Consider the following 12,088-nt stretch of genomic DNA (forward strand, 5'->3'; position numbering starts at 1 on the left):
CCCCACCTCTGTCTTCTCACTGCTACTTAGTAGAGCCTATCTGATTGTAGCAGTCTCCTCAGCAGATTGAATGCCAGAGTGTAGCTTTCATTCATCTCTGTGGCCCTGTGCCTGGGGCTCACTGAATGATTGTCACATCCCTGGCGACACTCAAATGCCAGTGTTTGTCTGCTTTTGCAATAGGAACAAGAAATTGAAAGACTCAACAGGCTATTGCGACAGCATGGACTTCTTGGTGAAGTGAACTAGACCCAGACCAGCTCCCGCCAAAGAGAAGACATTGCCTCATGGGCCTGTGCTGTCACAAGAGGAACAGCTGCCCTTCCTGGGCCACTTGGTGAGGGGTTCTGTTTGATGCCTGTGCCTCCCTCTTGCCAGCATGGATTCTGGGTGGACACGGCCTTGTGAAAGGAGGGTCCAGTATCACCAAGAGCTGCCCATTCATTCCCACCCTGCACTGTATCAAATGTATCACATTTTCGCATGTTGAACACTTTAGCCTTGCTTGAAAATGAGCAACAAAGCTGGACAATTGCTAGTTGTACATAAAATTTAATCTCATTGAATGTACAGTTTTCAAATTTCACATGTTAAAGAACCAATGTATCCTTTCATATGAGCATTCTGAAAGAAAGAAAAAGAAGCTACTTTAGCTGCCACCCCACTCTAGAAAAGTCTTATTTTCAAGCTGTTCTAAATAGCTTCCCTTGTCTCAGTTTCCCCAAAAGGGGTACCCAGGCCCCTGCCCTGTGTGCCCCAGCTGCATCAGCCAGCCTCTAGCTGGCCCCACCGTGTTCTGCCACCTGACGTTTTCCCTCAATTACTGTACAATTACTGTATAAAATAAACTCTCTCTTTCCCCTGGACCCTCCTACTGTATTCTTTCCTCTGTGGCACCCATACCAGCCTGCCAGTCAAAGAGCAAGCTAGCTACAGTGCCTGGTGCAGAAATGGCAATTAGACCCAAGACTCCACTGTAATTAACATGGCAATTGTGGGACAATCCCTTCATAAGGCTGTGTACTCTATGCACATGATTTTATATAACATTTTGCTATTTCTATACTAATTTCAACCAAACCTAAAAAGGAAAAAAACCTTAATTAAAAACAGTATTTTTTAAATAACTCAAAGCAGGGGATGAGTGAATTGGCCAAATGCCCTGTGCCTCTGCTGCTTCAGGGTCTGTTCATTCTCTTTACCATCTCCCCAAAGTCTTTTTGGGTTCCATCTGTGACCTGTGTGTTGAACATATTCCCCATTCAAAAGTCAAACAGAGTAACATCTCCAAAAGGAAAAAAGGCAGGAAGGGAGGGGAGAAGGGTAGTGTGCTGGTTTGGAGGCAACCTCAAAGGTCACAAGTATCATAAGGCCGGGTGCAGTGGCTCACACCTGTAATCCCAGCACTTTCGGAGGCCAAAGCAGGGGGAGCACCTAAGCCCAGGAGTTTGAGACCAGCCTGGCCAACACAGCGAGACCCTGTCTCTACAAAATATATTAAAATTAGCCAGGTGTTTTGGTGTACAGGTGTACACCAAAACACCTGGCTAATTTTAATCTCTGCACCAGGCACTGTAGCTAGCTTGCCCTCCTAGCTATTAGGAGGCTGAGGTTGGAGGATCGTTTGAGCCCAGGAGATCAAGGCTGCAGTGAGCCACGATCACACCACTGTGCTCCAGCCTGAGTGACAAAGTGAGACCCTATCTCAAAAAGTATAAAATGCAGTGTCCCCTAGGGACTTCTAGCACCCATGTACACACTTGTCAAAGGTGATGACCTCAGAGGAGGGGCGTAGTTTCCTCAAGTAATGACTTACATCAAACAAATGGGAAGAAGAAGTTAAAGGGCAGCCTGGCATTGATGGCTGGAGGAGCTCTGAAGCCTGCCTCTGCAGGTGCAGACACGTCCACAAAAGTAACCGCAGTGGAAATAAGAATCGTCCTTTCATTTCCTGAGTTGGCCTGTAATAAACAGATGCAAGGCCCACCCTCCAGTGTGCTCCCAGAATGACAACAGTGAGACACTTCTCATTCTCTTCCTCACTCAACCACTGTCAGTTCATGAATCTGATAGGTTCTGGAGCACTGACCAGACATTAACTTGGATGAGAGAAACAATTTTACCAGGGTGTCTGATTAACACATGAATATCAGTGTCTGATTAACACATGAATATCAATCATAATTTTTATGAGAATTTTAAAGATCCAATCTAAACCAGGATGCTAATGTAAATAGAACCATCGTCAGTGTTTCTTTCTAGGTAAATGAATGACTGCTGAAGTATTTCATGAACCCCTATGGTTTCAATTGTCATCTTTTTCACAAAGTAATGCCTGTCACCTACCACACTTGAGTTGTGTCTAGACTTCTGTCTTAACCTCTGCCTTTAAATCAGGTCAGGCCTACCTCAGGAAAGGAGGATGAAATTAGATGTGCAGTTACATTGACTATTTTGGCCTGTGGATTCAGTAGGGATCCATATTTAGTCCACTTCACTTCTATAACCAAAGCCCCTGGGAGCCGGCAGGAATCCTGCAAAACAAAATGCTGTTAATCCATTCGAATCTTACACAACCACAAGTCAGACTTAATCTGCAGTGCAGAGTTTTAATTACAAAAGGTTTCACATATTACAAAATGTTCTGAACAAGAAAATGAATAGACTCTAGAAGTTCAGATAAAAACGGCTTAGAGAAAGTACATATTTTAAAGTAACTCAATGCCCCAAAAATATTTTTAACAGCTGAAGCGTAATTTTTCCATCCCCTCCTATTTCTAAAAAGGCCAGTATCACCTGAAACTGCGGTAGTGCCAATACCCAACTGTGGACCTTTAGGGCCGTAACCGCTGTACCTTCATCTACCTCTTTATACCCGCCTCGGAGAGACGTCGGGACAGAAACTGGTGGGAGGGATAGAGTGGGGAGAAATAATTACTAGCAAATAAAACATGACTGCATGTCATGTTAAAATGCTCTGAGGAGAAATGTAAGTGCCTTCTTCTCATTTACCTAATTTCATCAACTGGCAGTTAAGATGTGACATTTGGGTATCCAGGAAGTGTCCGTATGTTGTCAAAGACATCAACTCTTCATCTGCACCAGGAACACTGCTGGTGCCATGAAGGAGCTGCCTGTTTTGTTGGCTGCTTTGGGAGCCAGCTCTGAGGCCTCTGCCCCAAGGGAACAAGGGGCAGTGGGCCTTCCAGGGCTTTTTCCTGCCTTTGCTGTCTCTCCAGTTGGCAAATGTGGGAACTATTGAAGCTGCAGGCTGGGTACGTGGGGACTCCATGGTACAGTTTTACTTTTGTGTATGTCTGACATTTTTTCATTAAAAAAAGTTTTAAAATACATCTCTTCAGGACATGAAAACCGCACAGGCCTGCTAAATTTGGTGGCTGCCAAAAAAGCACTGATGGAATTCCTTAGCTTGGAACTGCCTTTAAAAACCGTGCAGGCTGAATAATCCTCTCAAATATCCTGTTCTTAGAAGATGCAGCATACAGCTAGTGGAAACAGCTCAGCAGGTGCTCGTGCTCTGCCTCTACCTGGGGTGCTGGCAGGGCTGGTACAAAAGCCACTGCTGCAGGCCCTCTGAGCACCCAGGATCAGCACAGACCCTGACGGTGCCATGTGTGCACTGCTGCCTCTCCTGCCAACCCGTGTCCTGCCTTCTGAGGGGGAGTAATAACTGGATGTCTTCACTCAGCCAAGAAGCCAGAAGCGATGTGCCTGGTTCTGGCGGAATTGCTGAGCCAAGACTTCGCAGTGGAATGATAGGGACTGAGTAATCCCAGGTCTCTGCTGGCCTCGGTGGGAAGACGGATCAGAGCAGTGAGCAGTCCTTACCCCCATTATGCCCATGCTAGAAATATCCGCAGCAGATAATGAGAGGCCTGAAGAAACCATGACAAGAACAAGCTGGGCAATTATAGGCTAAAATGGAGAGCACGCCTCCTGGCCCAGGCAGGCCCGCACTGACAGCTAAGACAAAAGAAAAAGTTGGGCAGAAGCATCACATGTGACCAGGAACCTATCTGTAGGATTGTCAGCTTCCATTCAACTCTGTGAGGAATTGTGACAGTGAAAACTCTCAGGTGTGGGCTGCCTGTATACACCAGGGGACAATGGGTGGGACAGCCATGTGCTGTCTTTGATACAGGATTCACATTCATCTATAGTGTCACGAGATGCCTGGAGAGGGCTCGCAGGACACCAACAATCACAATGATGGTAGCAACAGGATAAGGATCACAGTGGTTCCCATTTATGGACCACTAGGTACCATGCCCAGGGCCATATAAATGTTACCTCACTTAACTCCCTCAATGCCCCATGAGGCCATTAATCCACTGTGACTAGCGTTCCCATTTCACAGATGAAAACAGAGGCTCAAAGCCATAAAACTCCTGGCCAGAGGCAACGTTGCTAACAAGGGGCAAAAATCAGTATCCAAGATTCAGCCCACACTCCCACTCAGGGCAATCCCACCTCCTTAACAACTGGCTTCCCTGGCTGCCTTCATCGCCCCACCTAGAAGAGAGAGACTGCTAGCGTAGAGCCTACACCTTCTCCCCTTTACCTTCCTGTTGAATGACTGGGTGATGAAGTGGATGGGTACCCAGTCCAGCACATCCTGGGCCTGAGAATTTCCAAAAGAGGCCACATAATCTGGGAAACCCTGTCCCCACAGCAGGCTCTCCACCTTCTGTGCTACAAGCCGACATGGGAGAGCTCCGGTCAGTCTTGATGAAGGAAAAAGAAGTCAACAGAATCAGGCTGTTGTTCATCCACCAGCAGTTTCTTTCTTTCATTCTTTTTTTTAAAACAGGGTCTCACTCTCATGCCCAAGCTGGAATGCAGTGGCACCATCATAACTCACTGCAGCCTCAAACTCCTGGACTTATGTGATCTGCCCAAAATGCTGGGACTACAGGCATGAGCCACCAAACCTAGCCCACCAGCAGTTTTGGGTGGTTTTTTTTTGTTTTTTTTTTTTTTTTGAGACGGAGTTTCGCTCTTGTTACCCAGGCTGGAATGCAATGGTGCGATCTCGGCTCACCACAACCTCCGCCTCCGGGGTTCAAGCAATTCTCCTGCCTTAGCCTCCTGAGTAGCTGGGATTACAGGCACATGCCATCATGCCCAGCTAATTTTTTGTATTTTTAGTAGAGACGGGGTTTCACCACCATGTTGACCAGGATGGTCTCGATCTCTTGACCTCGTGATCCACCCGCCTCGGCCTCTCAAAGTGCTGGGATTACAGGCGTGAGCCACCGCGCCCAACCTGATTTTTTATTTATTTATTTATTTATTTTAGATAGAGTCTCGCTCTGTTGCCCAGGCTGGAGTGCAGTGGCGTGATCTCAGCTTACTGCAACCTCCACCCCCTGGATTCAAGTGATTCTCTTGCTTCAGCCTCCTGAGTAGCTGGGACTACGGGCACCCACCATCACACCCAGTTAATTTTTTTGTATTTTTAGTAGAGATGGGGGTTTCACCACGTTTGCCAGGCTGGTCTCCAACTCCTGACTTCAGGTAATCCACCTGCCTTGGCCTCCCGAAGTGCTGGAATTACAGGCATGAGCCACCACTCCCAGCCCCACCAGCAGTTTTTAAAGGCCTTGATGACATGCATGCCTTTCCAGTTTCATTATCTTCTCACTCTCCAAAAGGGATTATCTGACAAAAGCTAAAGAGTCTGTAACTTTGCAAAATCTTGACCTGCAAGATGATGAGTCTAAAACAATGTTTCCCAAACTGTATTCCACTGAAGCTTTGTACAAGAAGAGTTTCATGGCCAAAGCTGGGGAAGCACTGAACCTCCATGTCCCCATGTCTCTCCTGAGGCACATTTGCCTATTAAAGGCTCTGATGAGTACTACAGGAAGGAACCATTGTGTTAACTTTAATTTGGTGTTTCCCAAACATATTGGACCATAGACCTACTCCTACTGACATCTCGTGGAAATGTATTCCATGGAACCCCCTCCCTTTGAGAAATGCTGGTCTAAACGGATCAGAACTAATAATGTAAATGGTGGCTGGATGTGGTGGCTCACACCTGTAATCCAACACTTTTGGAAGCTGAGGCAAGAGAAGCACTTGGGCCCAGGAGTTCGAGACCAGTCTGGAGACACAAGGAGACCACATCTCTACTAAAATTTTAAAAATTAGCCAGGTGTGGTGGTACCCGTATGTGGTCCCAGCTATTCAGGAGGCTGAGACAGGAGGATTGCTTGAGCCTGTAGGCCAAGACTGCAGTGAGCCTGATCACACCGCTGCACTCCAGCCTGGGCAACAGAGGGAGACCCTGTGTCAAAAAAAAAAAAAAAAAAAGTAAATGGTAAATATTGTTCTCACCAAATATTCCTGGGAAGATGCAGGAAGTATGTGGGTCATGGGGTAGGGGATGAAGGGGAAAGAGCCAAACCTTTGTCTTCCTTAATGGAAACTCAATAAAAAGTTCATAAAACTAAAAAATCAAGAAGTAGCCTTAAATGTAGGTTATTTCAAGATTTGAGGGTAGATATTGAAAAAAATAGCTACAAGAGTTGAAAGTGGTTGCCTCCAAAGCAGGGCAAATGAAGGTAGGCCATGCAGTACTATTTGATATTTTACATTATGTACCTATTTAATAATAAGATAAATGAAAAACAGATCATATTCAGGCTTCCTCTCACTGGTTTTGATGTGCTGTGTATATTAAAATTCAGAAACATAGGAAAGACCTTCTGGGGAAATATTTTTGCTACGAACTCAAATGCTAAACAATCTTTAAAATGAAACACATAGGCCAGGCACAGTGGCTCATGCCAGTAATCCCAGCACTTTGGGAGGCCAAGGCAGGTGGATAACCTGAGGTCAGGAGTTCGAGACCAGCCTGGCCAACATGGTGAAACCCTGTCTCTACTAAAAATACAAAATTCGGCCACGTGTGGTGGCTCATGCTTACAGTCCCAGCACTTTGGGAGGTTGAGGTGGGCGGATCACAAGGTCAGGAGTTTGACACCAGCCTGACCAACATGGTGAAACCCCATCTCTACTAAAAATACAAAAATTAGCCAGCTGTGGTGGTGGGCACCTGTAATCCCAGCTGGCGATTACCAGGAAGCAGAGGTTGCAGTGATCTGAAATTGTGCCACTGCACTCCAGTCTAGGTGACAGAACAAGACCCCATCTCTTTTAAAAAAAGGCAGGGCGAGGTGGCTTACGCCTGTAATCCCAGCACTTTGGGAGGCAGAGGCGGGCAGATCACTTGAGGTTAGGAGTTCGAGACCAGTTTCAACATGGTGAAACCCCGTCTCAACTGAAAATACAAAAATTAGCCAGGCATGATGGCGGGTGCCTGTAATCTCAGCTACTCGGGAGGCTGAGGTGAGAGAATCACTTGAACCCGGGAGGCGGAGGTTGCAGTGAGCAGAGATCACGCCATTGAACTCCAGCCTGGGCGACAAAGCGAGACTCCATCTCCAAAAAAAGAAAGAAAGAAACATAGAAAGCCTTGAAATTTTTGCTTTGCCATATTTGATAACGAAAATGACTGTAATCGTTTTGCTACTATTCATGAATGATGATATACTACATGTGCAGCTTTCAGATGAGCTCATCAGCTGATGCAGAGATTTGATTAAAATGGGGAAAGGTAGGAATGCCTTGTTTTCTGATCAACACAAACATGTTCAAATAAAAGCAAGCGATTCTCTTACCTTAGTTTACAGCCAGATTGCATAGTGTAACCAAATAATACTGGGGTCCGGACCCCCTCCAGTGCTAAGCAGTCTTGCTCAGTTGTGCTATGAAGAATAGTAAGCTGTCCATATCTATTTGTGATCTGAATAATTCCAGATATTCACAGACAGTTAAGGGACAACTACCTAGTGCTACAGCAGCCTGGTTCTCAGGTAAGAAGATGGTGTCATTTGTGTGACATGAGACATGAAGGAGACCTAAATATTCTTTTTGGGGGCCTCTGGGATTTTGACAGCTATTTCCTAGGAGTGAGCAAAAAAATAGCTCTATTTTCCTTAATAAGTAGATCCTCAGAAGAAAAATTCTCAGAAACTGGCCCTTCAAAATTCTAAATTTTCAAAATCACTAAATTTGTTTAGGAGTGTCTGTTTAAATGTGAAATTAAAAACATTTAAATGTCAACTTTTCTCTCTTTAAGATTTTCATTGTAAAACACTGACATATTTTGTAGCTTAATGGCAGCCTGGAAAAAAAAAAAAAAGGAGATTTAAAAAAAAAAAAAACACCACTGACATTTTCCTAGGACATGCTATCTCACCCCCAACTGCCAGCCTCCCGCTAGCCCACCTGCTGTGTAGCCAGACTGGCCGCCCACCAGAGCCGCCTGCAGGAAGCTCGCTGGGGCTGCTCTCTCCTTCCCACAAGCAGCCCAGGGGAACCTCAGCCAGAAAGAGCAGTGCAGCCCACGCTCATGGAGAGAGGAATAAATCCACCCTCTACAGAACCAAAAAGGATATCCCTTATGAGGCTGGAATCCAGCAGCTAACGGGAGCCCCACGACATAACCAGGGTTTCCACTGAGAGGGACCGGCTTGGTATTTTCCTGAAAGATAATGCAGAAATGCCTCCAAATAATTCTCATTTCAATAAGGAAATAGCAGGGAAACAAATGCTTTTTTTATAATAAAATCTGGAATTACCAACCAATAAAAGTATTTCTCCCTCCCTACTCAGAACTATAAATACATCTGCCAGGTGTAGGAGTATATCATACTGTAAAAGAACAAGCTAATGTGGAAGGGAATCTATTCCCAAAAGGGAAAAAGATACAAGGAGGATGCTTGGTTTCACTGCGAACACCACAGGCTACACAAAGCCCTCTGTGCACTACAAAGGCTTGGGTGTAATACTCAGAAATTCCTTTTTATCCACTAAGGAGTCATTATTTCTTTTTAACTTGACAATTAAATACTTCTGCCAGCTTGATCAACCTTACCTGAAGAAAATGAATTTCAAACTTTTGCTGCAGTGGAACCACTACACTGCTAACTGTCCCCAGAAGTAAAGAGAGATCAGCTTTGATGACTTCACCTGCATCTGTGTATGTGAGGCTGTATTTTACCTAAAAACAAAATGATACTCCAAATATACCTGTTCCATGACATTTCAGAAGTTATATGAATAGCTCAAATAAAACACCCATAGGCTGCAAATCTTTCCCCATTTCTCCATGTGTTGAAGCTTTGCTCTGCTGTCCAGTTGGATTACAAGAAGTGGTTCCCTCAGCACCACCCCTAGCAGACAGGTCATCTGAGCCACACTGTGCCCAATTACAGAAGTTCCATATGAGCTGGTCTAAGCAGAGTGTAATAAGCCTATCTCTGCCGAGGAAACATGTTAAAACAAAAACAGCAACAACAACAACATCTTGATGTATTCCTGCAAGTCACTAGGTTTGTAGGGACAAGAGGCATCCTTTGATGAGACAACAGAAAGGCAAGCAGGCAGCTAAGCCAGGAAAAGCCACACCACAGGCCAGGACAGAGCACCCTCGGAGGGCATCCAGTTACCCCAGTGGAACATGAGGCTTGAGTCCATCACAGACAAGCTCTCAAAGCGAAATTCAGCACCTACCTCAAGCACAACATTTATGCAAATGCTAAAGTGTCCAGCGTTGACGAGAGCCGGCTGCAGCACATCAGTGTCTTCCCGTCGGGTGAGCGTTTTATTTAAAGACTGAATGACGATGGACTGAACAGTGATAGGGACCTGCAGAGTGAAGACCTGGAGTATTGAAGATGCTCTACCCAGGGAGAATGGGCTAAAATCACAACCAACTAGAAACAAACCTTCCCTGATATACGGCGAAGTGGAGGGAAGCATGCTACACGATAGTGTGTATACCATGATCCCACATTTGCAAAAGTAGATATTTGTATGTAAAAACATACATATATTCACAAAGAAAATACTTGAGAAGATATAACCAAAACTTTAAAAGCAGTTGCCTCTGAAAACAAAGTTTACACAAAAACTTGTACAAAATGTTCACAGCTGCACTATCATAATAGCTAAAACCAAAAACGACCTAAATGTCCATCAACTGATAAATGGATAAATACAAAGCCTAGCCTTACAAAGGAATGTGACTTATCCACAAAAATAGTACTAATACATGCCACAGTACAGATGAATCTTGAAAACATGCTAAGTCACAGAAGCCAGACACGAAAGGCCACACATCTAATGCCATTTATACGGAATGTCCAAATAGGCAAACCCATAGCGATGAAAAGTAAATTAGTGGTTGCCAGGGGCTGGGGACAGAGCTGGGGAAGAATGAGGAGTGACTGCTAACACAGGACTCCTTTTTGGGGTGATGGAAATGTTCTGGAATTAGTGGTGATGGTTGCACAACCTGTGACTATACTAAAAACCACAGAATTGTATACTTTAAACGGAGAGTTTTATGGTATGTGAACTATATCTCAAACACACACACATACACACACACACACACTCCATCACACTGTCGAGTGCATATATATCTCCTCACCTCCAAACACAACTCCTACATACTCCATACCCACACATGACATTCACACACAGTCCCAGGATACATATCAAGCCTCCACATTCCCCCAAATATTCATTTGACCCAATTTATACACAACTTCTACACATGCATACATGCCTACAAACACACACACACACACACACACACACACACACACACACACAGTGGTTTCTCTGGGTGTTGGGGTTTTAAGCAAGAGAAAACAGAAACAGACAAACCTTTTCAGCAGCACCAGGACAACTTCTACACATGCATACACGTATACACACACACACACACACACGCACACACACACACACTCACACACATAGTGGTTTCTCTGGGTGGTGGGGTGTTAAGCAAGAGAAAACAGAAACAGACAAACCTTTTCAGCAGCACCAGGACAACTTCTACACATGCATACACACGTACACACACACACACACACACACACACACACACACACATACACACACAGTGGTTTCTCTGGGTGGTGGGATTTTAAGCAAGAGAAAACAGAAACAGACAAACCTTTTCAGCAGCACCAGGAAGCCCTGCTTATCCCAGTGCGATTAAAAAATATTTTGCTTTCATGGCCACCGCCAGCAGAGTAACAAAGCATCAAGCCATCCTCTAAAGGTAGCTGGGCCTCCTTGTACTTACTATAGGATGAATCTGTCATTTGCTCTAAACTTCAATTCTTGGAAACCACTGTTGAGGAAGGAACCTCATGTATCTATTAATAGTTGTTTATATCACTTAGAACTTGTACTCAATCATGCACCATGCTGTTTGTAATTCAAAATGACCAAGTATTTAGGCAGTCATTTTAGAGATAAACAAACAGTCCTTATGTGTCTGCTCCCGTGACCAAGAAGACCTGAGAATCAAACCCTCTCATAGAAGAACATAACATGGCCGGGCGCAGTGGCTCACGTCTATTATCCCAGCACTTCGGGAAGCAGAGGCAGGTGGATCATGAGGTCAGGAGATCAAGACCATCCTGGCCAACATGGTAAAACCCCATGTCTACTAAAAATACAAAAATTAGCTAGGCGTGGTGACACATGCCTGTAAATCCCAGCTACTCAGGAGGCTAAGGCAGGAGAATTGCTTGAACCAGGGAGTTGGAGGTTGCAGTGAGCTGAGATCGCACCACTGCACTCCAGCCTGGTGACAAAGCGAGACTCCATCTCAAAAAAAAAAAAAAAAAAGAATGTGGCATGACTCAGTAACAAAGACATAAGCTATCATGTGATGAGAGTGGCAGAAGGGCCTTGCCAATCACCACAAGGTCCTCTGCATAACACACCACACCAAGAGGTTTGAGCATGGAGAAGGTCCTAGGCTGCGATTCAATTAGCTCTTATTTAACACAAGGGCAACCCCAGGTTCCTTACTCTGAGCATAGCGGTTCTTGATTCAGCAATGACACTGGGTTCCAGGATAGAGCATACCCTGCCATACCAACCTCTGCCTGAGCTACTTCTGTGGTATGTGGGTGGAATTGGCAAAAACCGAAGGATTCCATGTCAAAGAGCTCTGGGAAGTCCTGGTGTC

At 45.0% G+C, this 12,088-nt stretch overlaps 2 protein-coding genes across 10 annotated transcripts in view; one reads left to right on the forward strand and one right to left on the reverse strand.

Annotated features, from left to right (window-relative positions):
* HVCN1 (hydrogen voltage gated channel 1) overlaps positions 1 to 866 on the forward strand; it is a 41,259-nt gene extending 40,393 nt beyond the window's left edge. For all 3 annotated transcript variants that reach the window (XM_074402241.1, XM_039471992.2, XM_074402242.1), the window contains one exon: positions 184 to 866. In XM_074402241.1, coding sequence (XP_074258342.1) covers positions 184 to 249 — 66 coding nt within the window. In that variant the 3' untranslated portion in view covers positions 250 to 866. The remainder of the gene's footprint in view (positions 1 to 183) is intronic.
* The window catches only part of TCTN1 (tectonic family member 1), a 34,315-nt gene that overhangs the window by 1,579 nt on the left and 20,648 nt on the right, over positions 1 to 12,088 (reverse strand). For 3 of the 7 annotated variants that reach the window (XM_074402238.1, XM_074402236.1, XM_074402237.1), the window contains exons 8-14: positions 9,607 to 9,741; positions 8,969 to 9,094; positions 8,488 to 8,575; positions 7,710 to 7,848; positions 4,583 to 4,745; positions 2,409 to 2,534; positions 1,817 to 1,961 (exon numbers count right to left, since the gene is read on the reverse strand). In XM_074402238.1, coding sequence (XP_074258339.1) covers positions 1,818 to 1,961; positions 2,409 to 2,534; positions 4,583 to 4,745; positions 7,710 to 7,848; positions 8,488 to 8,575; positions 8,969 to 9,094; positions 9,607 to 9,741 — 921 coding nt within the window. In that variant the 3' untranslated portion in view covers position 1,817. Of the gene's footprint in view, positions 1 to 532; positions 625 to 1,816; positions 1,962 to 2,408; positions 2,535 to 4,582; positions 4,746 to 7,709; positions 7,849 to 8,487; positions 8,576 to 8,968; positions 9,095 to 9,606; positions 9,742 to 12,088 lie in introns of those variants that run through there. The other 4 variants (XM_074402235.1, XM_074402240.1, XR_012518339.1 and 1 more) reach the window with 2 other exon arrangements.

Source organism: Saimiri boliviensis, chromosome 7 (genome assembly GCF_048565385.1).
Source record: "Saimiri boliviensis isolate mSaiBol1 chromosome 7, mSaiBol1.pri, whole genome shotgun sequence".
Lineage (NCBI taxonomy): Eukaryota > Metazoa > Chordata > Mammalia > Primates > Cebidae > Saimiri > Saimiri boliviensis.